We start from the raw sequence: 26,749 nt of genomic DNA on the forward strand, positions 1-26,749 counted from the left end.
AATCTCCAGGAATTTCCCAACCCGGACCTGGCAACACTAGTTCTGGCCTCACCTTCTCTCTGATGTGCTCAGTTTCTATGTGCAGGGAATTTTTTTCATATGAAGTAGCACTGAGATCTGCTGCAAGCTGGGAGAGGATCTTGCCTAGCTGTTCCCCTGACACTAGTTTTTTGCATGCAGTGATTTTTAGGGGGAAGAGAGAGAACAGCATTTGATCACAGAACGTCCATTTGCAAAAAGGAGTGGTACAGCCCAAATGCAGATCAACAGCAGGAACTGGGCCAGAAACATTTATGCAGAGATGCAGCAATGTCTTCTGTCTCCCCCTACCCTGGTGCTCTTTAGACTATCAAGCACTGTGTGTTTGTGTGTGGAGGATGTATTAATACCTTGCTTATGGCCTTTCTGCATTAAATCTATTAATACACCCTCCACACACAAACACACACACACTCCAGACTAGAGGCAATTTCAGAAATAAATCTACAGTCCAGTCCATCCCACCCCATACCAAAAACACCCACAAAAACCCTCTTTGTAAGTTACATTGACCCCCCCCCCGGCTCACAGATGGTACCGTGCGGAAAAGTCCAGACTGCTGATTCTCGCAACCAATGCTTCTCACAAGGAGGGTGAAAGCAACATGGGGACGGGGCAGGCAGGACCTCTATTAGCCCGTCCAAGGAACTCCAGCATCCACCTGACAGCTCAAAGGTCACTGGACGGGCCAAAGGATCCAGAAACAGGCCGGGCAATGACCGAGGAAGCAGCAAGTCCAACAGCACAGAATTACGGGTTCGTAGAAAACCCTTGCCTCCACAGGCAAGAGGTCGAGAACAGCTCCGAACCAACAGAGAAAGAGCCTTCCCCGCCCCTCCGCACAGTATCCATGGCCTTGCATCATCACTCGTGGCATTTACGCCATCAGACCTCTGACTGGAAGAGCAACATAAATTCCACTCCCAAATTTGGAGGTGCCAACCTGCTGCTCTTCTGCACCACTCAGCATCAAAAGGATTTGCGCGCCAAGGAGGAAAAGAACACTCTTGAAAAATGCTTTAGATCAAGGTCACTCTTGTCTACACAGACTGGCAGCCATTCTTCAAGGACTTGGGCAGAGGTCTTTCACATCACAGACTTCCAGATTCTTTTCATCGGAGATGCCCAGGTTTGAACCTGGGACCTTCTGCCCGCCAAGCAGATGCTCTTCCACTGAGCCATGGCCTCTCCAGTGAAAGCATCGCTGCTGCCACCACCCAAATGCCTGACACTTGTCACAGCAAGTTGGATTATCAGAGGAGCAAAAGATGATAGAACCCATCAGCTGAAAGACTGAGCCACAAATCAGGCTGCAATCCCCATTTGAATCCAGCCTTTCTAGGATTTAGGGCAAGCTGTTCTCTTTCTCTGCCCTATTAACAGTGGCCTACCTTACAGGATTGCTGTAACCAAAAAGCACGCATGAATCACTTCCAGTTCAAAATAAAATTGCTAAGCATTCTTATTATGCTGTGTTGAAAATTCTGACCTGCTTCAGCCCCAAGATGCAAAAAAAACAACCCAGCTACAAACAATGACAGGAAAATGGATGGATATCATCATCTTATTGGGTTTTTTTAAAGGAACTCCTGAAAGCAGCTTCGTAACAACTACTACAGGTCAGTCAAAGCAGAAGGGACTTAAAACGCTCCTGGAAGATGCTCACACGTTTTAGCAGATCTCTGCAGTAACAAGAGTTTCAGTGCCACACAAAAGACACCAAGAACACATCTGCAAGCACTCTGGAAGTTTACAGTTGACAGGTAGATGGTGTAAGTGCGAGAGGGAGATGTCACGGGCCCCTTTCCCCACCTGATCTGAGGTGCTTTTTGCAGGTAAGAAGCCTTCACAAGGTAAAGCCATGAGAATCAAACAACAGCTGTGCTTCTGAACATATGATACACTGAGAAGAAATCTGTGTTACACCTTCCATAGAAAAGGCATGCGCGGTTTTTGTCCTCGTTTTTGGATTTCACTTGTACTAATATAGCTGTTTACAGCTGTTTAAATTCAAGACAGACCCTTATTTATTTAGAGCATTTTGAGTCTGGTTTTCTCCAAACTAGGGCTCAACCCTCCGCTTATTGAGCTCGTTGTTTTGACCACCAGCTGCTCTCCCGGATCTCAGGAGAAACAGCCTTTCCCAGCCCCAGAGATGCTTTTCCTGGAGATACAACTGGGAGCTTTTGTGTGCAAAGCAGATTCCCAGCCACTGGACTGCGGCTGTATGAGAAGAGCATGACTGTAGCTTATGCCGAAGAACATCTGAAGCAGCCATCCATCGAGTCGCACCGCTGGTCCATGCAATCCAATATTCTCTTCCTCCAACCAGAAGCAGCTCCGGTTTCCCCCCCAAGCCTGCTGCCTGAAATGCTTTAACTGGAGATGCCAAGGACTGAATCTGGGACCCTCTCAAGGAAAAGGCAGATGAGCAGAACTAGATCTGCTCATGAAAACATGAAGTTACCTTATACAGAGTCAGACCCATGATCCACCTGGTCTTGTCTTCCCCCCTCACAAGCAATGTTTCTCCAGGATCTCAGATAAGATGGGTAGCCATGTTTGTCTGTAGGAAAGAGCAAGAGTCCAGGAGCACTAAAAAAATCTGTGGTAGGGTGTGAGCTTTCGTGAGCCACGTCTTATAGGTGCTACTGGACTCTTGCTCTTTTCTAGGATCTCAGGCAGAGAAAGGTCTTTGCCAGTTCTCTTACCTGGGAGGGGCTTAAACCTGGGATCTTCTGTATGCAAAGGAACTGCTCTACCACTGAACTAGAACTTCAAATCCAGAAGTCCTGGATCCAGACCTGTCTGCAGAAAGGTTGTGATGGTGTTTGAGGGAATACCGGAAGTCCCCCACGCCACTCTAAGCTAACCTAAAACAGACAATCCTGAAAAACAAGCATCTTGTTTAAAATTGTTCCTTTAAAATATAAGGAAGGAAGTGGGCTCCATCTTTTTTAAGTAAACAACATTTCAGGTAGTTATATGTCATTATAACAGGTGTTGCAGTGTATTATTTCAAAACTATGGTCCATCCCGCCCCCCCCCGCCCCCCACAAAAGGAAAACAGAATCCCACTGATGTTTCAGCGTCACTGAGGAATTCTATGAGTTTGAAAAAGCAATGAGACCAACAGATCACAGCAGGGGGGGGGGGGGGGAATGCCTTTGCTTCTATCAAAATTTTTACCTTGTTTGCCCCCCAAAAAAGTCAGTGTATTAAATGATATGTATGCATAAAAGGGAACAAAACTCAAATTCAGTAGCACCCTAAAGGTCAACTTTGAAGTGAGATTTGACTCACGAGAACTTATACCCTGGAAATTTTGTTGGTCTTTAATGCGCTATTGTGCTTGAACTTTGTTCTAACCAAATAAATAAACACCTTGAATTAGGTTTAAACAGAAACCTAGAAAACCTCTGAGTGGGAAAGCCCAAAGAGCACCGAACCCTTTCTGCCTGACTGAGCTGTTCCCCCACATCCGTGGTATCAACAATAACCACAGGGGTCAGCTACTCACGTCCCCAAGATTTCTCTCTCCTTCTCACGGGAAACCAGAAATTGCAACTCTCAGCCATGTCTGCACTACAATCTTATGTGAGTTTCGTACTAGCGTAACCATCCTGACTTCCTTAAAAGAATTCTGGGAGTTTTAGATTGGCATTTGAGATTCTCTCATTGCAGAACTACAGAGAATAAAAGGTGGGGGTATGGCTACTAACCCAGTTTAAATCTGTGATGCAGCTACACCATTAGCCTTGCTACCCTGTCAAACTCTTTTTTAAAAAAAAAATATTATTGAATGGGCTAACATACAACACAATACACAATACATAGTCATTTACCCTTATAATTAAAGTATATGCCCCCCATCCCTTCCCCCTCCCCCTTTTCCCTTTTTGACTTCCAACATCACTAAAACCCCTTAATTTCTTGTCCTTATCTATAGTTCCTATTTATCTCTACCCTGTCAAACTCAATTAGGAAGAGCTGGGGAAAGGACCCAGGAGTCCGAGATTTCAGACAAACTCACACAATAAACAGACTAAGGATCGACCTACAACCTCAATTATTCCCGCCTAAATGCCTTTCTCCTTTTCGCAGAGCTGAAGAAGAGAATCCCGGATGTGGTACAAATGGCTCTTCTTCATGGACATAAACATATCTCTCAGGAAACTGATCTTAATGTTATAGCTAATGAGTTCATTCAAGGAGCATCAGTTAGAACAAACACATTCAGTGTAACTTAAAATCCTAGGTGGCGTAACTGTGAGTTTTCTGTGGGGTCATGGCTATGGATGCTGTTCTGAATTGTCTCAAAACGTGCTTCTACTCACTTATAGGATAGGAGTTTGAAGTGGAAAGCAGATTGCTACTAGTCTGAACTCTATACATTGCTCAGAAATTGAGCGCACAGCAAGTGTTTTGTATTCTGCCCTGGCTCAGAGATTTCATGTAGTTATCAAATGAAGGCATCTGTGATGCCATAATTTAGTAAATTTCAGTACTACGTTACCCTTACGAATAAGGCGCAAACAAGACTCCTGTAAATGAACGTACAGAAAAACTTTTTAAAATGTTCCCCTACAGGCTTTTCTGTGTTGCCTTTCTTAGTGTCAAATTTGTGAACAGTAGTTTGTCCTATGCAAACGGTACATATATCTGTAGGTCTTAAAGCGACTATCCTAAAAGTGAATTTCAAAAACAGGACACAGTAGGAGATCATGAGATACCCCTATAACCACTGGCCAATTCCACCTTTTCCTAGGTTTGACCCAGCCCAGGGGTGTTGTTAGGGGGTGCCCGGGTACCCCTAATTTTGTAGGGAGCCCCTCCCTATGATGTCACCGGGCCCCGGCTTTTTTTAAGCACCTAGCATAGCAATCAATCTGGCCCAGCCCCAGCCAGCCCCGGGAAATTGGAAAGTGTATGTCCATGGATATACCCTTAGCCTTGCTGCTCTGTCAAACTCTTTTCAGTTAGGAAGAGCTGAGAAACGGACCCAGGAGTCCGAGATTTCAGACAAAGTCACACAATAAACTGACTAAGGATGCAGTGGCGTAGTGAGGGGGGGAAGGGGGGCAGTTGCCCTGGGCACATAATTTTAGGGGGCACCATTCGTGCCAAGGAGAGCTTGTGCTGCATCCATTGGAGGCCGCCCACACCTCCTGGCTGCCTGCTGCACCAACAGAGTGGCTGGCTCACTTGGCGCTAAGCTGGCTCTCCAGCAGTGGCTACTGGCCGAGGAGTGCGCCAAGCTGGTGGCGGTGCAGGTGGCTGCACCGTAGGGCTGCCAGGTAAGGGGCAGGGAGGCAAGCAGACCCAAATCCCGGGAGCTCTCCCAGGGGCGCAGCCACGCCTTCCACAATGACGTCACTTCCCATGGGTTGGCAACTCCCAGCAGGTGGTGCATGTATAGTAACAGGGGCGCCACCTGCTGGGAATTGCCCCGGGTGCTGCCAACCCATGCTACGCCGCTGTAAGGATGGGACTTACAACCTAAATTATTTCCACCTAAACACCTTTCTCCTTTTCACAGACGCAGAGAAGAGAATCCTGGATGGGGCACTGTCACTACCTTTCAAAGGGGATTAGACAAGTTCATGGAGGAAAAGTCGAGCAATGGCTATTAGCCATGGTGCCCAAATAAAACCTTCATATTCAGAAAAACCCTCTCTCTCTCTTTGAATGCTGATGCAGAGGGGAGAACAGTACAGGAATGCTTTGGGCTCTGTGTCCTGCTTGCAGATCTTCTGGAAGCATCTTTTTCGCCACATTGTGGAAAAGGATGCTGAAGCACATGGACCCACCATGGTCGTATCCAGCTATACTTATGTTTTTATGCCTCCACCATACCTTAACAAAAGACCTTCCAGTCCAACACTGCAGAGATGCAAAACCACCCAACAGATCTCCCCACAACAGAGAGCACCTGCACCACAACAAGGACAAGAAATCCCTCTGGGTATCTCAAGTGAGCTTCTGCACAGTCCCGGTCGTGTGAACACGGACAAGGGGAGTTGCAAGAACCATCCACCAAGATTCTCCATCCCCCACGATTCTATCTTGTCTTAGGCAACAACTAGGAAGGAAGAGGAGAACCAAACCGGCCACCCAAAGAGCATAAACGTTCACATTTTTAATTCTGCATTTTTAACAACGCGATTTGAATGACACGTTTGTAATTCCGTGCACTTTTAGATCTAAGCCTTTTCTCCATCTTATTAATTGGACGGTTCAACTTTGTGTCTTTGCAACCCAGTGCTGCATGGTTAGCTGACCCAAGTCAGATCGTTTAAGGAAGGACGTCACTGTTTTAAAGAAAATTTTAAAATCTCATTTGTGGGTACCAAGGATACGGTCTCACAACTGATCCCCTTGCCAATTTTGTTCCATCACAATGTTTGTTAATCTTGTGTGTTTTTTCTTTCTTTTTTTATTCAACTCATTCCTACCCCATCTAACTCCCCAACTGGAGCCCAAGGCAGCTTACATCGTGCATTTTATCCTCACAACAACTCTGAGAGGTAGGTTAGGCAGAGAATGCCACTTAGCGAGCTTCCACAGTAGAGCGAGGATCCAAGCCTACTTCTTCCAGATCCTAGTCTGACCGTCTAACCACTACACCATAATTTTTGCATACGTGTTGTATGTGATTGCATGTTTTGAGTGCTTTTATTTGTGTATTTGAACCTGATTTTTAACCTTTTTCATTGGCATGTTTATAATTTGCGCCGCTGCAACCCGGTGGCGGCATTGTTAGCCACCTTGAGCCTTAGGAAATGTGGCAGAACAGAACTGTTTTAATTGAGTTTCTTGGCTGCCTGATTGTCTACTCTGCAACACAAGACAGAAAGCAGGGAGGATCAAGTGCAAGAACCTTTGCCACCAAACCACAATGCGCTGTTGTGTGAGGAAGAGCTGAGTGGGACAGCTCCCGTTTGTCAAACTAAAAGTATTGGATTATCAGGTACTGGAATAGACCCCTTTCTGCTTGAGACTTCGGAGAGCTGCTACCTAACCGAGGAGACAATACAGTATTGCACAGAACAAAGGCCTGATTTGATATAAAGTGGTTCAGAGAGTGCCATAGCTAAGTGGCAGAGGGCCTGTTGTGTATTCTTAGGTTCAGTCTGTGGCATCTCCAGCTAAAAACTCCCAAGTAGCAGGTGCTGAGTCCCTGCCAATCAGAGGGTGGTGAGAGACAGTAGGGAGTAGTGGGGAGGGCATCATACTATGACTCAGGTTCAAACCCAGGCTCAATCAATACGCTCACTGGATGACCTAGGGTCAATCACTATTTGTCAGCTTAACCTCCCTCACAGGGTTGTTGTGAGGAAAAAGGGGGGGAGAGGGGAATGGTGCACACCTACCGTGAATTTCTTGGAAGAAATGTGGGATAAAATTGTGACAGATTAGACAGGAAGGAAGGAAAGAGTCCTAAGTCCAACGTGATCCAAAAGTCAGCTTGGGATATTCATGACCCAAAACTGGTATCTATGGTTTAATTGCAGGCCTCCATTGCTCAGTGGCCAAGCACATTCTTGCAAATGTTTTTCGAAAGCTGTATTCCATGACTAACTCTGGTCAAAGTAGCTCACGACAAAGTAAAATACGCAGAGAACATGGCATTACAACAGTAGTGTTGAATAACAGATCAAAGCCACCGTTCTCCCCCTCCCCAACACAACCAGTCTTGCCGAAACATCAGAACAGCCGTTTAAAAAACAAGCCAGCAGCCCCAGAACTGTCAGCGTTGCCGAGCATCAAAACACAACCCATAGCCAAGGACCTCGACAAGAAGAACCTCATTGGAAGAATGCAGCTTTGCGCAATCTGTGGGTCCAGTCTAGAGACGGCATCCTTGGCACAGCCACACATCACAGTGAATACTACCCCAAAGGAAGCCAGAGATCAAATGCCAGCCAGATGAACCTCTCTGCCTCCAAAGGAGGATGACCTGGTTTGGCAAGAGGGCTCATACAGGGAGAGACAGCCTCAAATATGGGGGGAGCAGACCACAAAGGGCCCTGACCTGTATAGCCCAGGTGAGCCTGATCTCATCAGATCTCAGAAGCTAAGCAGGGTTGGCCTTGGTTAGTAATTGGATGGGAGACCTCCAACGAAAACCGGGTTGCAGAGGCAGCCACTGGCAAACCACCTCTGTTAATCTCTTGCCATGAAAACCCCAGTTGGGGTTGCCATAAGTCAGCTACGACCTGAGGGCACCATACAAACACACACAGAGACCACAAAGGGCCTTAAAGGTTAAAAACCGCACCCTGGCTTGAGCCTGGAATCAAAATTGGCAACCAGTTCAGCCGTTGTGAAATAGAAGCTGTATATGCAAACCCAACTCAAGAGCTAGTCTGCCATATTCTGCATCAGTTGAAGGTCCTTAATTACCTTCTAGGTTAGCCTCGTATAAAGCGTATTACAGCTGTCCAACCTGGAGGTTTACAGAAGCAGAGATCAGTGCAGCTAGCTCAGGAGAGTCCGGAAAGAAATAAAAGTTTACAAATTAGACGCGGCGAGATTCCAATAGGACCTTGAAGACCAACAACATTTCCAGAGCGCGAGCTTTCAAGAATTAAGCTCCCTTTGCCAGACAGCTTCATCGGAATTAAATGCAGATGTTCAGTCCTATCCCATTTAAAAGATCTCGGGCACTGGGAAGGACCTTCCTCTCAGAGCCAATCCGAGTCAAAGAAAAAAAAAAGATAGACCAAGGTGCATCAATGGCTTGGCAACCAAAGATGGTTTTGATGTGTTCAAAGTAGAGGAAGGATACTGGATCCCATCTAGTTCCCATTAACAGGCCCTGAGATCTACTCTCAGCAAGGGGTCCGATATCATAACCCTGTTTCTGGTGGGTAGCCGTGTGGGTGTGTAGCCAAAGAGCTATATCTGGGTCCAACAGCCCCTTAAAGATTTTAAGGGGCTATCAAACCTACATCTAAATGATAATATTTGCAGCCCTCCCATGACTCTCTAACAGCAGTGCAGGTGCCTGCAACTGGCCTACCAGGGTTGGTAGCTTCAAAACAGCCTCCTGAACCGTTCCATACAGATATGCTCAAACTGCACCACCGGATCACGGGACGCCTTCCCCGAGAGGCTTGGCACACGGAGGCAGTGACAAGCCAAGATCCAAACCGGCATTGGAAGAATCCCCCACGGGTTCCTCCCATTCAACCAGACCGAGAAATCAATACATGTCGAAAGAGCAGCCCTACGAGTTGTCGCTGGGACAGGTGAAAGAAATAAAAATCTATATTTACTCTGGCCCAATTTTGCGGAAGCAAAGCCAGACCTTTGACACAAACACACACACCCAGCTGGCAACAGCCGGAGACCAGCCCAGGCTGAGCCTCCAATCCCCGGGCATTGCCAAATACTGCTCCAGGCAACAAACGACCTTCAGATCAGCTATGACACCCCCCATCTGAAAACTGCAGGTCTGGAAAATGTCTCACAGGTGGCTCTGTTCAGGCGGAGAGAAAGAAAGAGCAGCCAGCAAATCCCTTTAGCAGGTTCTGGAAAAATTACTTGCCCAGCAAAGCACAGGGAGGGGGGGGCCACACGATACACATACCTGCTACCATCTTGCAACCCCCCTCCGCCTTTCCAGCAATGGCTACTGGTGTCTCCTAGGTGACGGCATCTGTCACCGTCTACCTTTCTTCCACATTGCAGCCGAATTCTTAATCCAGCGCAGAAACAGGGCAACAGACCAATGGGCACAAATTCACACACTCACAAACACAGACATCACCGATCCAGGCCTGCCAGACAAACCTGTCCCTGCAGAATGCATCCCCCGCCTCACCCCCATTGTATTTTATTATTAGTAATTATCATTAATAGCAACTCTATTAATACATGTATCCGTACAGAGAGAGGCACGGCTATATGGCTACAAAAAACTGGCCTTATTTAGATTATTTCCATCCACCTCTCCGCCCGCCCCCCCCTTCTCATCAAGCATTTGAAGCAGTGGCGGGATATATAATATAGGTGGGGGGCTGCAAAGCCATCAAAACAAGTTAATCGGAATAACACAGCCACAGGCCGGGAAACTGTTAACAGAAGAGGAACTTAATGTCATGGGCGGGGGGGGGGCGGATGATTTCCCCCTCCCAAACTGGCGCGGATTTCCCCCTCCCAATCTGGGAGGGCTGGAGGGTGGCGGCCAGGAGATCTCAATTGGGGAGCCCCCTCCAATGTATTAGCAGAGCTAATAGGATCCGTTTCCCACCCCCCCGCCCAGCTAGCAATGAGAAGGATGAAAAAAGGGGGCTGTGGGCGTGTCTCTTGGAGACACAAAATGTTGCATTGCAATTTGGCACGGAGGATCTCCCTCCTCCACCCAGCCCTTGGGTGCAAAGAGGGGAATATCGCGCCGGGAGGGGGGGGGGCGGGCGGCTTCGCACTGACCTCTCGGCGCTCCTCGGCATCGCACACCTGCTCCGCTGGCTTCCTTGGCAATAAAAAAAAGAGCCGCCCGCTTCTTTTCCCCCCTCCCGCCCAGAGGGGTGGGAAAGGGCGGGGCTTCTACAGGGCCTTGGTTACAAAACGGAAAGGAGGCTCGCTCCCCATTGGCTCGCCCGCCAGAAAATGTGGCTTCTGGCTTCCTTTTTTCTCTTACGCCTCCCACCCCTCCGCACTCCACCCAGGGAGCTCATTTGCATTTTTAAAGAGGAAGCGGCGCCTCTGCCCTCCCCCATCCTACTTTTACTATTTTTAAAAGGGGGGGAGAAGGCAAGAGGTTCAGGAAACCAGAACAATCCCCCGGCTGTCTAAAACCGGTGGATTCCAAGGACGCAGGCAAGGGATGGAACCTCCACAGTCAGAGGAAATCTATCACTGAACAACAGCTTATGGGAGAAGCAGAATTGTTGCTGCTTTCGTGCCTGCTTGAAAGTGTCTTAGAGGGGCCTTCACTGGAAACGATGTAGAACCAGATGGACTCACCTTGGTCTGATGGTCCTGAAAATGAGGTTCGTATTTGTTGTGATAGTTCTGAAGAAGAGATACATTCATGAGCAACACGTCTATTGACGGATCTTGGTTGGCATGGGATATAAATGGAGCTTCCCTGGTCAGAGGCAATCTACCACGGAATAAATTAAAATGCACGCAATGCAGGTGGCTTGTTGGCTTCAGGGTCTTCTTAGGGGTGTCCTTGGAGACATCTAGAGGCCCACTGTTGGAAGCAGAGCGCGAGGCCAACCTAGATCCTTCTGGCATCTTGTGATCTTCAGCTCCCAGTACACAATAGGAACGTGTTAATCCAACCTCCCCAGCGATCACAAAGCATGCATATTTTGACCTTCATGCTTCATTTCTCCTAAGCACCCAAAACCATTTACCTTTTATGGCAGTCCTGTAAGGTAGACAGGAGGAACGGGGACATTAACCAGAGAGGAGGCGGCTTGCCTCAAACAGGAAAACTATTGAAAAGCGCCCGCTAAGGATAAAAAGCAAAAGGGCTTAACCTAAGCTGAAACACAGTCAATTTGAGCCCCCTTTAGAAGCCTTAAGGGGTAGGGCAGTGTTTTGAAACGGTTGTTGGATTGGATTAGGATCTATTAGACTTGCGTTCAGATCCCTGCTCTGCCATGAAAAAGTGTGTGACCTTGGGCTTGCTGCTATGTTTTGCACTCTCCCAAAACCTGCATAACCTGCTTGACTAGAGGCACCAAAAGGCTGTCCATCTGCTGCTTCGCTTTTCCTTCAGGGGCAAAGGGCATGCACATCCCTGCAGTCTCAGCTCCCCTTAGCAGCTGGAGAGAACAGCGGGGCCTGATTTTTCCATGCCACCCTGTCCAGAGCAGAGGCAGCGCTACTGGGCATGCCGTGCCTCCAGTCAGCAACAGATGACCCGGCTAGATAACTGATGAGCTGGTGGCACCTGCTCAACACATGCCCAGCTAAAGCAGAAGTTCATTGCCTTCATTCAAACAGTGGCAAATTGTTCTGCATTCAAACAGAAACACGGAACAGGAGTAGGCTCAGGAAATCTGAGATTTATGGAAAGTCCCCAAACTCGATTCTGGTCAAGCTGGAATACCAAGTAGGTCACACTGAAAGTAATTCGTGTGCTTAGATCCTCTCAGAAAGGGGTGTGTGAGGGACAGGAGAAGAGTTTGCTTCCTTTTCTTCCCTATTCAGATTGGACTAATCAGATTTGAAGGGCTGGATAAGGGGGAGGGAGAGAAAACCTGAGGCAGTTGAACAGCCAACCACCAAGTGACCAAAAGGAGAGTTGGGTTCTGGAGGGAGAAGGGACAGGAACAGGCACGGAGTCCAATAGGGGGTGTGTGTGTTATGTGCTGTCAAGTCGCCTCCGACCTATGGCGACCCTATGAACGAAAGACCTCCAAAACATCCTCTATCCTCAAGACTTGCTCAGATCCTGCAAACTGGATGTGGCTTCTTTTGAGTCAAGCCATCTCTTTTTAGGTCTTCTTCTTTTCCTAGCAGTATTATTTAGACAGGCAGGGTTCGGTTGCTATTCCTATACAAAAACAGTGAAGTATTAAGACTTGCCATTGTTGTTTCTGAGACACTAAAAAATACACATTGTAATCAATAAGCATAAAGGACCTCCCAAGTCTGGTAACAGTGTCATAAATCAGACTAGAGTGGGAAGGCATTAAATATCACACTTAACCTCAAAATAAACTTAGGTTTTCTATTTCATTTGGCTCCCATGTTCTAATCAACCCATAAATATAAATAACAAATAAATAACCTACAGTACACTCTGTAGGATCTAGTGAAAACAGGTCCTGGTTTGTATCTGTTGTGCTCTCTGGTTCAGGATTAAGAAATCCCTGGTGTAAAAGGAGAAACGCTAATGAAAGGGATCTACATTGCCTCACATACCTAAAGTTGACAGTGGACGTTTTAGTAAATAAAAGAAAAATGTGGGTGGCAAGGTGGTTCACAACTCTCCAGCCTGAGGGACTGATTGTAAAGTGGTATAAAATAAGAGAAATGCTGGGATTAGAGGTTGTGTCATAAATTGGTGCCAACGGTGGGATCAATTTGAAAGACTTTAGACAAAGGAGAGTGACAGTGAGAATCAGACAGGACAGAGCAGGTTTAAAACAGCTTTTCAGGAAAAAAACAGTAATTCCTGAGGTAAAAGTGATGAGTTATGGACAATATGCAGCCTGTGAAAATAAATCATTACAAAAAAGGTTGCGAGTAAAGTAGGGATTTACTGAGTGGGGGAAATGTGTAAACAGCAAGGAAATCAGTTGTTCTAACCAAAGAAAGAGATAAAGGTGGTAGTTAAGGAAAAACAAAAATATGTCTCCAAATAAAGGAAGTCCAGCCGAGGAAAATACAGTGGAAATGACAAGCAGAGGAAAATAGATCTGGAACAGAGAGAGATCCTAACCTGTTAAGAGAACTGGAAATTCGAATTGGAAAAGTAAGACCGAGAAAGAATTGGAACTGACAAAGATGCAAAGAATTTGAACTGAAAAACACTTGAAAGGGAGAAAGAACTGGAGATTGCTAGATTACCCGTGGAGGAAACAAGCACAAAGGAGACGTCAGATCCAGTTACTTTGCCTCATGCACTTACAGTTCATGGTGGACCTTTCAGTAAATAAATAAAAGGTGTGTGTGGATGGTGAGGTGGTTCGCAACTCTCCAGCCTGAGGGAACTGGTGTAAAATAAAACAATAGAAAGGCCTGGACCAGGGGATATGATGGGGTGTGAGCTGAGGAATACACTCCCTTTCAAAAAGGATATTTTAATAATTGACTGCTCTACCCGTTCTACAGGATTCGAGTCCAGTGGCACCTTAGAGACAAACAAGATTTTCAAAGTGAAAGCTTTTGAGAGTCAGGGCTCCCTTCTTCAGACAACTCTGACTCATGAAAGCTTTCACTGTGAAAACCTTGTTCCTCTCTAAGGTGCCACTGGACTCAAATCCTGCTGTTCTGCTGCAGGCCAATATGACTACCCACCTAAACTACCTGTCCTAGGCTGGCTTAATGTAACAAAGCCTAGTTAAAGCAATTCAGACAAGGACGGGAATCACTCTGCCAAAGATCTTAGAGGACTGCCTGCCAGTGGACAATACTAAGGTAGAGGGAATGGTGGTCTGGGTCTGCCAAAGACAGCTTTAGATGTTCTCTCCCCCAATTCTGAGTGTTAATTCAGAAACTAATACACACGTATGAAATTGTGAGAGCTGTATTTTAAATCTCAAATCACTTTGCTCAAGAAGTGCATCTCTTTCCTCACGCCCCTCCCCGCAAATTTCTCCTTTGGAGATGCCGAAGTAAAGGGAAGCTCTACAGCTTCAGAGGCGCTTGTGTCATAGACCCCCTTGGCTGGACCAATGCAAACTCTGGGGCACCTTATGCACACCAATGGCGAAATAGCTTGCTGGGGGGTGGGCACCGTAGCAGAAGGAAGCTGATCACCACAGACAGAGCACATACAAATGTGACTTGGCATTGGTAATGTTTATGGACTGCCCGTATTTTGAGTAACTAGAACATTTACCAGGGCTGCATTCAGCTGCAAAATTGTGTGCCTGAGGCTGTCTCTACGCAGGAAAAAAAGCAGCTTGCAAAAAAACCTCACAGGCTTCTGGAGACAGCAGAGAGCATGGGCAGGTGGATGTTTCAGAAACCAAACAGGGAACTCAAATCAGGCCTGCCCTTTCGCAGAAATGTATGCACTCTCTCTCCAGTCCCACTCTCAACCGTTACCCTAGGGAGGACCACCTCAGGCACGAGCAATTGTTTCCAATTCTGTATCTGACAATTAAAAATCAAGACAGTTGGAATGCCCCTGCATAAGGGTAAATTAATGGTGGGAAGGATTCTTTAGGTGAAGCACGTGTGTAACACAAGAGGCGCCCGGACAGAAGTGGAAGGGCAGCCACGGAACACAAACTTAGCATATGGAGAGTCCCAGGATTAAATCCCAGCAGTAACGCTGGAAAATGCCCTGCTCTGCCAGTGATCCTAAAGAGATGTTACCAGAGGAGACACTCCTGTGCTAGACGGGCTGCACATCTGACTCAGCAGCTTTGTGTGTTCATGAGCAAAAATCTAGTTATGCTCCCCTGCTTTGAGAACCACACTGATGGAGCACATGCTTTGAGCGCCAACAGTCTCTGAGTTAATCTCCAGTTAAAAGGAAAAGAGCTTGCAGTCAGAGATCCCAGAGAGCGGCTGCCAGACAGAGGCGGCTACACCAGGCCAAAAGGACCAACAGCCACACTCTGCATGTTGCCTCCTATGATCATGTGGCGGAGAGACTCTTCCAAGCTGCTTTGCTAACTGCAAAATCCAGAAGAACTTGGTAGTATAAACTTGTTTAAAAATTAAATTGTGTGTAAGTACAGTAAAGATCACTTAAAAATGGGGTATAAACTCTCTTTTTAAAACTCTGTGGCTCAGTTAACTGTGCCGGGGGGGGGGGGGGGAGACAACATTCTTAACCATTTGATTTATTTAGTTTTTTAATAATCTGGCCACAAGTTAGACCACAGCTAACAGCACCCAAAATGTGCACCTCTGTCCCCATCTTTACAAAAGAGGTGTCAGTGTTGGAAATCTTTCACGCCAGTTAAGTGTAGATGACTGGGGAAGGCAATGGCAAACCACCCCGTAACAAAAAGTCTGCCAAGAAAACATCGTGACGTGACGTCCCCCCATGGGTCAATAATGACTCGGTGCTTACACAGGGGACTACCTTTACCTAAAAGGGATGCTCACTTACTCTTTAGGTAGACAACAGATTAATTCCCCCCCCCCCACTCCCGCAAACACACACACACTTGCTCTACTTCTGGTTTAAAAATTATGAACTGATTTTGGAGTGATGGCTTAATGGATAGCGTACTGCCTCTGCCTTTTAAGACCTATGTGGATGGAAAAGCGATTTTTAAAACATACGTTGACTAAACCTTTGCAAATGCATAGCAGAATATTTGGGCATTTTGCAGAATCCACACTGTGACCGAAAGAAATCAGCAGCTTCACAAAAGGTGGAGGTTGGAGCCACTGCTTCTGGCCCACGGCACTCCGCAGCAGATTAGCATCGCCTCCTCCCTGCAGCCGCACCCATGGTGCTCATTCTAGAGACATTTACTCAAAAGCAAGCCCTGGAGAGTTCAACAGGTAACAGGCATTCTTTCCTGGCGAGTGTGCCTAGGAATACAAACCCCAGGGAGGGCAGGCAAAAGCTGGCTGCCCCACCCCCTCCAGGGCCATGGCGCTGTGGTCCCTCTTTCTGTGGCAAGGATGCTCTCAGCCAGCATGTTTGACCAGACAGTTGCCATGACAACACTTTCACTCCATCCCTGGCTCCTTTCACTCGTGAAGCCAAAAGCAACAGAGCTCAGTGATCAAAAGAGAGGGAGGGGGGGATGGTGGTGGCATAGAGGATCATAGCTGCGGGGGGGGGGGGGATCACTCCCAAACCACCATATCCTGTCACTGCAGAAACAATTCCCCATGGCACCCGTACACAAATTACCGTATCAAGAAATGCATGGAATGGCTGGGTATAGGAATGTCACAGCCTCCCCCTCTCCAATTTAATGAAGCACAATAGCTATTTAATAAATTTCGACCCTCTTTGAATCTTAAATGCTACACACACACACTCGTCCCTCCAACACAAAAGCATCAATGCCTTTAAAGAAGCCTTTTTGTAAAGCCTCACTTTCAGCGATTAAATCTGCATGAATTTGCATGGAAGAAAAGTACAGCACTGAAGGGGCGAGGGGTGGGTGGGGAAGGAACCTGGTCAGTTTTTGGACTAAACCTACTGCATGTCAAAAGAAGCATTTCCCTTCCTCCCACACGGGAGGGAGCTCCTCTTCTAACAGTGGCCCTTTGAAGTTAAATTTTGTCAAAAAATTTTTTTTAAAATTCTCTATGGGCGTTTCTTGATACTGATTCTATGGTGACAGATCACTTATAGACTGGCAGATACAACCCCACAGAAAGGGGAGGGCAGTCTCTGCATATGAGAGCGTGGAGACATTCAAGAAAAGGGAACGCGGTGGTTCATATCCCATAGATCCATTCTGCTAGGGTTGGCGTGTTCCTCTAGTGTAAGGCCGTTTCTCCAACGTAAGAGCATCAGGCAAAGTCTCCTTGCACCAGAAAAACATGCCACTGCTTGGCAGACACACAAAACACTACGCAACACGGGGGGCCTTCTTGAGTTATTTCACTCTTTAATGAGGGGTGCCCCCCCAAAAGGGTTCAACACAGTAAAGAGCTTAGGAGAATGTGCAGTGTGCATGTGCGTGTGAGTGAGTGAGAGACGGCACGCGCGCACAGGCACGTCTACATACAACAACATGGGTGTCTCTCTTCCGTGCACCAACAGATAAAACAATCGCAACCATTTTTTTCCCCCTACATTTTGGGGAAGGGGAGAGAGAACGGAGAAAGGGGCTGCTGAAAGGCCCCCCTCAGTGGAGAGCTGCATTGCTTCTTCTGACCCTGCTCAGCTGCTTTTCCAAATTCAGGTTACATTAATCTCCCGCAGCCCCACCTGACCCGAAACTGGTTTTCTAAAAAAAAAAACCACACATCACACAAACATTGGAACATGGTGGTGATCCCAATTAGGTTATATGAGGGCAGGGCAGGGGAAAGGGGCTCCCAGCCTCATCCACCTCTCGCCCTGCCCAAGTGGGATAGCATATGCAGACACCTTGCAGTGCTGAGCCGATAAATAAAATCTCCCCTATCTTAACAGTTTTGGTTTCTTTTTCTTTCTTTTTTTTTAGAAAAAATACAAAATAGACATTTATGAGAGAGAAAAAACACAATCCGTTTTTCTTTCCTTAGAAAACAAGGTTTAGTGTCACACTGCGGGGTGGGGGACATGGCCGGCCGTCAACTTTTCTTCAAATACCGAAGTCAAGGGGAATAAAAACGAGACAGGGAAAGCAGGCTGCAGAGGGAGAAGACAGGCTTGGCAGGCTCCATGTTTTATGGAGTCATCTCCGGGGATGAAACACCAGGATAAGCACACTTCCACGAATAGTGAGTTTTCAAAAATGAAGAGGTAGAAGAAGACGGGAGTGTGTGTCAAAATGGGGGTGGGGACAGAAACAGACTGCAATTTCCTACGCAAAGAGCTTCAGGTTGCTGCACACTGTCCCAAAAGCTGCCTCTTTGCTCCCTCCCAGACTCACAAAGCTGGGACTCTCCCCATAGGTGCCCCCCAATGCAGGGAGAGAGCTTGGCCTAACTAAGGATGAGCCTGCTTGCAGCCCTCCCCTTTGGCCAGAAGGACCCCGCCCTGGAGTTGAAAAGGTGGGAAGGAGGGCTGTGCCATCCAAACTCATCCACTGGAGGAAACATACTTCTCCCATTGCGTGGGGGGTGCCAAGCAAACAGACAGCAACAGCGAAGACGCTTTGGGCCCATCGTTAAAGGACTGGGTATCAGAGGCTGGAAGGGACAGTCTTTCGCTGGGCATGCCGGACAAAGGAAAAACAGGAAAACCTCTAGCAATTGCCACTGCAGTAGAAGCAATTCATAGTACGGCAAGCCACACCCCAAACCTCTCTGGGGAGACAGCTCCATTCCAGGGTTGGGGAGGAATGAAGGGGGGGGGGCATGGCTGGGGAGAGAGCAGCTAAGGGTAGCACTTAAGGTCTCTGAAACCCTGTTTCCGCGCAGCCTTCAAAGCAGCCATCCTGGAATCGTTCCCGCTGCTCATCAGACAACAGTCAGTGGGCAGCACATGCCCGCCCCACAGCCCGTCCCGTTTGCAGGGAGGGGGTGCAAACCTTCCTCACAGGATGCCAAGAGCTGGAACGCAGGCCAAGCCGAAGGTGACTCTGCAATAAGACTTGGCCCACTAACCCAGATTCGGTTCCAGCCTCTGGAAACCATCAATGGGGGCGGGGGGGGCATAGAAGAGGAGGACAAGGGAGAAGAGTGTGTCGATACCTCTGATGGGGATGCTGGGCAAGGCTGGGAGATACCTTGGTCCAGCTGCAGCCTCCTGAGCCCGAAGACCCTCCTCCCTCCCACCCCCCGGTATCTGCCACCTCCTTCCGTGTGCTTAACCAGGGCTCAAGGCTCTGGCGGTGGACATGCAAAAACCAGACAGTGAATGCTATTTGCTGTGGGGACTACAATACGCCCCAGGAAAAGTCTCCAACCTTTTTTCTAACCCAGAAGGCAGAAAAGTCTCGTCTCCAGCTGCCAATGCCGGCCGTCGGCACGCAATGGAGAGCAGCTCCACCGCAGCCACCGGCCCTGGCGTTCAAAGCGGCTCTTGGCTCCGAACCGGATGCAGCCTGCCGGCCCTTCAGAACTCCACCTTGCAAGCTGGAAAGCTCTCGTCCTGCATGGCCACTGTGCTGGTGCTGCCCAGGACGGTGACACCCAGCTCCTGCTGGCGGTCCAGTGTCTCCAAGTACCATTCGTGCATGGCCTGCGAGTCAAAGGTCGGGATTAAGGTCACCTGGAGGGAGAGACAAGGCAGACATCCAGGGTTCATTTCCCTCTAACAACAGCTGCAAATCCAACAGGGTCCCTTTTCTCACAGCATGAATGAGACCTGGAAAAGGTACAGGTCTCACCAGAGGAGTCCCAACAAATCAGCAAAAGGGCAGCTGAAGCCACAAGCAGACTTGAGCTGTGAACTCATCCAGCAGGCCGAGGCAAATGCCTCTTCTCCCCTGCTCTGGGAGAGGAATAAAGCATGAGGTTGAAATAAAAATTCATCAGATCCATGTCCACGTTGCTAAGGTATTGAACAGGGTTGTGTTACTTACACCCTGGAGAAGGAAGCGTGCCTTAAGCTGGAGGAAGGCTCTTTGGTGGGGAGGATCAGCCTTCATGCACCATTTTGATACACTGTGTCATCCAGAGATGCTCAACTTTCATTGACAAAGTGGACAAAGTTTCTAGTCCTCACTGTGAAAAAACCTGGAGACACTAAGGGCACTTTCACGTTGTCTTTTTAACCAGGCTTTTATTTGTTGCTGCCCTGACTCCGTGTCAAGTGATGTGGGAACAGCAGTTTAAACAGCATTTGCATCTGTTTATGAACCGTACGCGAAGTCCAGCTCCCGTTTTTTTCAGGTGCTGCATGTTTTTTTTAAAAACGGTCCCAACTTTTGCAATATACCAATATGCTGTCAAAAGAATTACGTGAGGATGTGTGAGGAAAACTGACTTTGACAGGGAGATAGTTTTTAATTGGTCAGTTTATAGCAGCTGCCAGCCCCCTGATGGGGGAAGAGTATTCCCCTGGTCAGTGTACTGGTGTTCCCAAGCTCCTGCTACCACTCACCAACTGGATATTATCATTGACTTCGCAATATACCGGTATAGCAATACGATGATATATTGAAAATCTGCATCTTTAAAAAAAAAATGGAAAAGCACGCACTCCATTTGGGTGGGAAAACAAAAAAGGCAGCGCACAGAGATGCGCCGCAGATTCTGCAGCCAAATCAGAAATGCATAGAACACTTGAGAATGGGGCGGCGGGGGCGGGGGAAGGGAAGGGTTTGGAAACTAAATGGCTCTAACCTGCATTGCAAGCAGGACACAAAAGGTTTTGTATGAAATGATAAAAAAGGCAGTATGAAAGTTCTCTTCCTCATGCACTTTACCCTGCCCTCTCTCTAGAAATGTGAAGACAAGCTTTTTGTCAGTCAGAAAGTGCAGAATATAAAAATCTGCAGTATTAGATAATTCCTATCTTGTTATTTTCGATGAATATTTATTGTTTAAATGCAACTAATTTTGGTACAATTAATATACTGTAAGATTCACGATTCAAAAATTCATCGTTTTCAATGCTGTATTAAACTGTTAACCTTAAGATTTGAATATGCTGCTAGCCTATTATGACCGTATGACACCGCACCTGTGTAGATAACACACTTTCCTTTATTAAAAAATGTGCGCGTTCTATTTTCAGCCTGTAAGTTTGCAGCTCTCTTGCTTTAGTATTGGGTATACTCGCAATTCTGCTTGCAGGAAACTAAGGCACTTTTAAGTTCCGTAAATATGCCACACAGTTCACATATAAAATAGTACTAAGGTATGATCGTATAACTAAGGAATAAATCATGTGTTTTATGTTATTAGAGCAGTAAAATCCGTTTAATCTTGGCAACTGTAATGTATGTTTCAATTTCCCAGTTTTTCCAATAAAGCTGAAACGCACCCACACCCACTTTTCCCAACAGCTTCAAAATTTCCAGACATGTGACATCTCTGTCCTTCTCCACTTTCTTGGTTAGAACACCCCCCACCCCTTTCATCGAAGGAGAACTGAGCAAAGGCCAGGCTGGGTGGAATTGGGACTGGGATTTGCTCCGCAAAGCTGCACCACTAGGTGGGGGTTCTACTTTTCACACCCAACACCTACGTTTTGGATGGTCCTCAAAGACAGCAACGGCAGGGCTGCTCCATCACCTCAGCCAGTGGAACCCGACACCCACCAATGCCTGGGTGCACTTGGTCACAAAGCACAGCTCAGCGGACTCTCGTATCAAGCCCGACGAATCATGACTCTTTACTGAGGAGGTATCCGAACAATCCATTCCACAGTTTCTGCCACTGCCTTGCAAAGCCTCAGGTTCTTCCACTCTGGAAGCTCCCAGTCAGGCGGCTTCCGAACCCCCTACACGCCTGGACCGCAGCTTCTTAGACTGTCCTGGCCAGTCCCCTCTCCCTCTCATGCCTCCTCGGGGCTCTCAGCCACAGCAGGGCCTCACTTCCATCCTGTGCAGTTCAGTGTGCCCACTAGACACCAACACCAACTGCACAGCAAAGCTAGACAACAGGATTCTAGATGCTGCTATCTTAGATACCAGATGCCTGCTAACAAGGGAGCCCCCAACGCAGCACTTCACACTCAAGCCCTGCCGCAGGCCCACCTGGGAGTCGCTTGCCCAGTGCTGCTTCCCGGACAAGAGCGCATCCAGGATGCCCCTCATGACGCCTTCTTTAATGTGGTCCTCGCCACTGATGACGTAGCACTGGGACCGGACGCGCCGGAAGAAGTCCTCATCCACCTTCTGGGCACTTGCAGCGCCGGGGATGTAGGCCAGCTCCAGGTAAACCGGGGGGCAAGGAAGGGCAGACTTGGTGCCTAGAAAGGAGGGTAAAAACGGGGAGGAGGATTCAGCTGGGGAAGGAAGGACACATCTAGGCAAAGGACTAAGGACTGACTGACCAGAAGGCCAGGCAGACCGGGAATCAATCGTCTTTCACGAAGCGAGGGAGGGGGACGCCCGGCGCTCGCACTTGCCATCTTGCCTACTTCGTAGGGTTGTTGTGAGAATAAAACGGAGGAAGGAGGAACAACATATGCGGCCATTGGCTCTTCAGAGGAAGAGGGGGGTAAAAACATGAAAAAAAAGTATCACTGCCGCTACAGTGTGCTTAGGTTTGGCTTTGCTTCAGAAGACACGACAAATATGAGTTCTCGGCTGTGTTCATGGAATCAGCAGGGAGTACAAGACCCCGAGTTCCATCAAAGGCATCTGGCATTATAGAAGGATCTTAAGAAGCAAGCGCTGGGGAAGTTCTCGCTCTACCTGAAAGCCCGGAGAGCTGCTGCCCATCAGAGGACAGAATCCCAGGCTGGAAGGAATAAACATCTGCCACTTCATACCTTATGTGGATTTATAATTTCAGTCTTCCTCCAAGTTTAAGGCAGCGGACACTGCTCTCTTCTTCCCTCTCCATTTAACCTTCACAACAACACTCCAAAGTAGGTTCGTTCAAGAGAGAGAATGACGGGCTGGACATACACCCCTTTCAAAGACTCTTTTCGATTGCATATTAAAAGCAGTTTTGAAATGGCCGCTTCTGTACTTGCGGCAAACTACATTTACTTTAAAATAACGGACAAAGAGGGCTTCCGGCTCCGCAGCAACATAGTACTCCCATGGAGGATTAGCAATAAAACCTGCAAACCAAAACCGGAATCCCAGGGCCCGGCAGCTGCAGGCTTCCCCGAAGGGTGCAGTGGCCCCACCAACCAGCAGATGGAGCTCTTCAACAAATATTTATGCTGCATCAAAACACAAACCAACCTGTTTGCTGGAGAAGCCAGTGGGATTGGAGTTTTGAGGATGAGGCGGAGAATTTGCAATTACAGATCTTCCAGGCTCAACTTTGGGGCATGGTGGCTGGATTCTACCATGCTCAGTTGGGGTGAAGAAGGAAAGGAACCAGCCATGCCTGCAAGGAGTTTGCATTTTAAGGCAGCATTACTTGGGGAACTGCATCTACAAAGGGAAACTGTGTGAACACCAGTTTAATAGCCGTGGCCCCATGAACATTCCACGAAAATGTTTTCACCTTGTCTTTCCATCCTCCCTGCCTCACCATCACCCCCTCCTCCTCCCAGGCCCAAGGAAGGATCATTTTTACCTGCAGGAGACTGTCTGCCAGCTCCCGATAGCGGCCTGCGAGCGGCAAGGAGGCTTCGGGCGTCCCCACTGGCTCGGGATGCTGAAGACTCGCTTTTCCCAAGAGAGGGCAGCCGCCCTTTGTCCACTAAACTGGAAGAAGAGGCTTTGGTCTTGCTGGCTGGCGCCGAAGCTTTCGCGGTATCTGCTTTCGGGGGTGCTGAATTCACCCGCGACGGGGCCCTCTTGGCCTTGGCAGCCCCCTCTTTCTCTGGGTCCACCATGCAGATGCCTGGCTGGGCAGGGAGGGGGCACGGATCCTTCAGGGGGACTGGGAGTGGATCACAGGTCCTAGCCAGGCTCTCAGGTTCTTCATCTGAGTCCAACCCACCATCAGCTGTAATGGAAGGACACTCCTCGGTGGCTGGCAGGATGTCAGAGTCTGAGAGGGTGGGCAATGATTCACTGAATGAAGTAGGCGGAGTCTCATCGATAAGAGGGTGTGGCTTGCGCCCCCTCGGGCCTTTCCTGTGAGCTAGGGGTTTGGTCAACTCTTGGGAGAAGTCACTGCTGTTCGACATGTCCCGGGGGCTGAAGTTGACCGATGGGGACCTTTCTGACTTGGGGTGCTCGAACTCACAAGGAGACACCAGGCAGAGGTCCACATCATGAGGGGAGTCCGAACGGCGGCCAGACCGAGACAGGACGTGGCCATCCAACCGCTGGGCACTGGAGTGATGATGGTGGTGGTGACAGGGTCGGACAGGCAAAGACAACCCACCTTTGCCCAGCGAGACTTCTGGTTCTGGAGTGAGTCCCCCTGCATGGACGTTCCCCACTTCTTCTTGAGGGAATTCGTTGACAGGGGGCAGAACCTGCTCGAAGGAGATGGAAAGCGATTCATCCACCTCGGTAGAATGAGGGGACCCCACTTCTGCTGGCAGGGAAGGAGTGGTAATGGTGGGGGACACATCTGGGATGTCGTCGCGGAAGAGGCTGGGGGAGAGACATGCTGACTGCCTCTCTTGTGACGAACTGGAGTTGTCCCGCGAGGCCCGAGAGCAGGAGACAGAACCGTCAGTCCTCCAGGCATTGATATTGGCCACCGGCTCCTCGGCCATGATTGCATCTTCGACTGGGGACATGTGGAAGGGGGTGTGGCCCGCGCTAGCTGGGGCAGAGCTGGAAGGGGACATCATTTCAAGGGTCTTTTCCTCGGAGCTGCCGCAGGCTTCCTCGGTCTCCGGACAGTGGTTGAGGCCTCTCCGGATATCTGTGGGAGTCAGCTCAAAGTTGACGCTCCGATCACTCTTGGGAGTCTTTGCTAACGGGGAGGGGGGGCCCATGCCTTTCAGAGGGGAGCTGGCTTCCAGGTGCCGGAAAGGCTGGGGGCTCTCTGGATCTGCCCCCACACTCAGGCAATTCCCAGCACACTCCGGCCCATTTCCATGACAACCCATGCCGTCCAGGGGTGAAGGTTCCAGCTCACTCTCAGCTGTGGTGATGCCTTCATCAGTTGATTCTGCTCCTAACGGTCCCCGCCGAGAGTTCCCCCTCGGCCTCTCCAGGTCCTGCATTCCATTCTCTGGTGAGGATTTGGACACATCTGAGTTGCCTCCCTTGGTACCTCCAGGCGGCTTTTGTGTGCTGGCGGCGTCCTTTGACAACTTCGTCTTTGGCTTTTCCAAGTCCTTTTTGAGGGTGGGGATAGACTTCCTGACACTGCCCATCTTGGTCTGTGGTCTCTTGACCTCTGCAGATGGGATTTTCCGAGCTGGCTGTTTAGTCACTTTCTCCTCCATCTTTACGTCCTTCTTGGTCTCCTCTCTCTTTATTTCTCTTCTGGGAGGATCCACCTCTTTCTTCAGCATCTTTGTCTCTTTCTTGGTTACGTCCTTGTCTTGGCCAGGTTCTGTCTTTGGCGCTGGCTTCTTCTCTTCCTTTTTCACATCCTTCTTGGGTATCTGCCTCTCCTTTGGCAATTTAGGCCTCACGTCTTGTTTGAGCCTCTCCACTGAAGATTCCAACTTAGACCTGGCCTCTTTGGTTCTCTCTTCCTCAACGCTACCTTTTGAGGTCTCACTGGGCGCCTTCGGTCGATCTCGGATGCTTGCTGGCTTCAGTTCCCTCTTCTCCTTGGAAACTGGCACACTTGGCTCTGTAAGGCTCAGCCTAGAAGCTGACTTGAGACTCTCTTGGCTCTCCGTCCGCTTCTGCTTGAGCTGCGTAGAAGAGGAGAAAGACTCCAGATCCTTTTGAGTAATCACGGGATACTTGAGGAACTCCAAGTGTCTGACTTTCTCCAGCCCTTCCAAGATCTTGCTGTGGGGTGTGCAACCGGGGAACAAGACCCGAACAATCTTCTCCGTGGGGCTCACAGGGTGCCAAACCAGAAGAGCGCAGATAGAGGTTACACACTGCAAGGGCAGTTCCAGCCCTTTGGGGTAACCGTTCCCGCACCACTGCTGCGTCAGGAACTCCAGTTCCTTACTGCCCTTCACTGGGTTGAGGACATACATGTCCAGCCGCCCCACACCCATCTTCTGGAAAAGAACGGTGGGTTCTGCCTTGGGGCCAACACCCCGGTAAAGTGGGCTTGGCTTAATGCCCAGCTTGTCTAGGTACTGCAGGGCCAAACTGCCCTCGTCACAGCTCTTCAGGATGCCCGAGTTTCCTTCTATAGTCTTCAGCTTCTCCGAGGCATTGAGAAAGACGACGCCCAGCTCGGGAGAGATGAGGTTCTTCACCCAATCGTCATTCTGGGCGCCCTGCGTCGAGGGATCCTCCTCCATCTCAACAAGCTTCCTCTGCAGCAGACTGTTCACCCCAGGTAAGCTGTCTGTCCCAATGTGGGTCACCAAGATGGAGTCAATGCGGTCCAGGTGACGGACCAGCTTCCAGAAGGATGACCTGGGATTGGAGCCCCCGTTCACCAAGACGTTGAACCCGTTAACGGCAAAGAATGCAGAGTCCCCCCTCCCACCTGGGAAGATATAGCAGCAGGGCTTGGACAGCTTCAGGAAGCCAACGGTGCTGGGTGGCTCCAGGAGGTCGAAAGGTGACTGGGGATCTAGCGACTCTGAAAGATATTCAATGAACTCCTGTAAGCCCTCCATCTCGGGCAGCACACAGCTGGGGTTGAACCGCAGATCAATGAAATCCAACAGGTTGTGTTCGCCCAGCCTGGAATCCTTCCATACCCCAAAGTCTGGGCAAACTACAGTCAAGCTGGTCTTAGCTGAAGGGTCTGCTGAGCTTAGAAACTCCCCAACCTGCAAGGTACAGAGAGAGAGAACAGAGAGGGAGGGAAG

At 48.8% G+C, this 26,749-nt stretch overlaps 2 protein-coding genes across 2 annotated transcripts in view; both read right to left on the reverse strand.

The window, feature by feature from the left end:
- The window catches only part of FCHO1 (FCH and mu domain containing endocytic adaptor 1), a 61,297-nt gene extending 50,783 nt beyond the window's left edge, over positions 1–10,514 (reverse strand). Inside the window, exon 1 of the mRNA XM_054981063.1 lies at positions 10,477–10,514. The gene's annotated coding sequence lies outside the window, so the exon portion shown is untranslated. The remainder of the gene's footprint in view (positions 1–10,476) is intronic.
- Positions 10,515–17,246: 6,732 nt separating this feature from the next.
- The window catches only part of MAP1S (microtubule associated protein 1S), a 33,281-nt gene continuing 23,778 nt past the window's right edge, over positions 17,247–26,749 (reverse strand). Inside the window, exons 5-7 of the mRNA XM_054981139.1 lie at positions 23,461–26,710; positions 21,957–22,171; positions 17,247–19,522 (exon numbers count right to left, since the gene is read on the reverse strand). Of these exons, the coding sequence (XP_054837114.1) occupies positions 19,367–19,522; positions 21,957–22,171; positions 23,461–26,710 (3,621 nt within the window). The 3' untranslated portion in view covers positions 17,247–19,366. The remainder of the gene's footprint in view (positions 19,523–21,956; positions 22,172–23,460; positions 26,711–26,749) is intronic.

This window comes from Eublepharis macularius, chromosome 5 (genome assembly GCF_028583425.1).
Source record: "Eublepharis macularius isolate TG4126 chromosome 5, MPM_Emac_v1.0, whole genome shotgun sequence".
Lineage (NCBI taxonomy): Eukaryota > Metazoa > Chordata > Lepidosauria > Squamata > Eublepharidae > Eublepharis > Eublepharis macularius.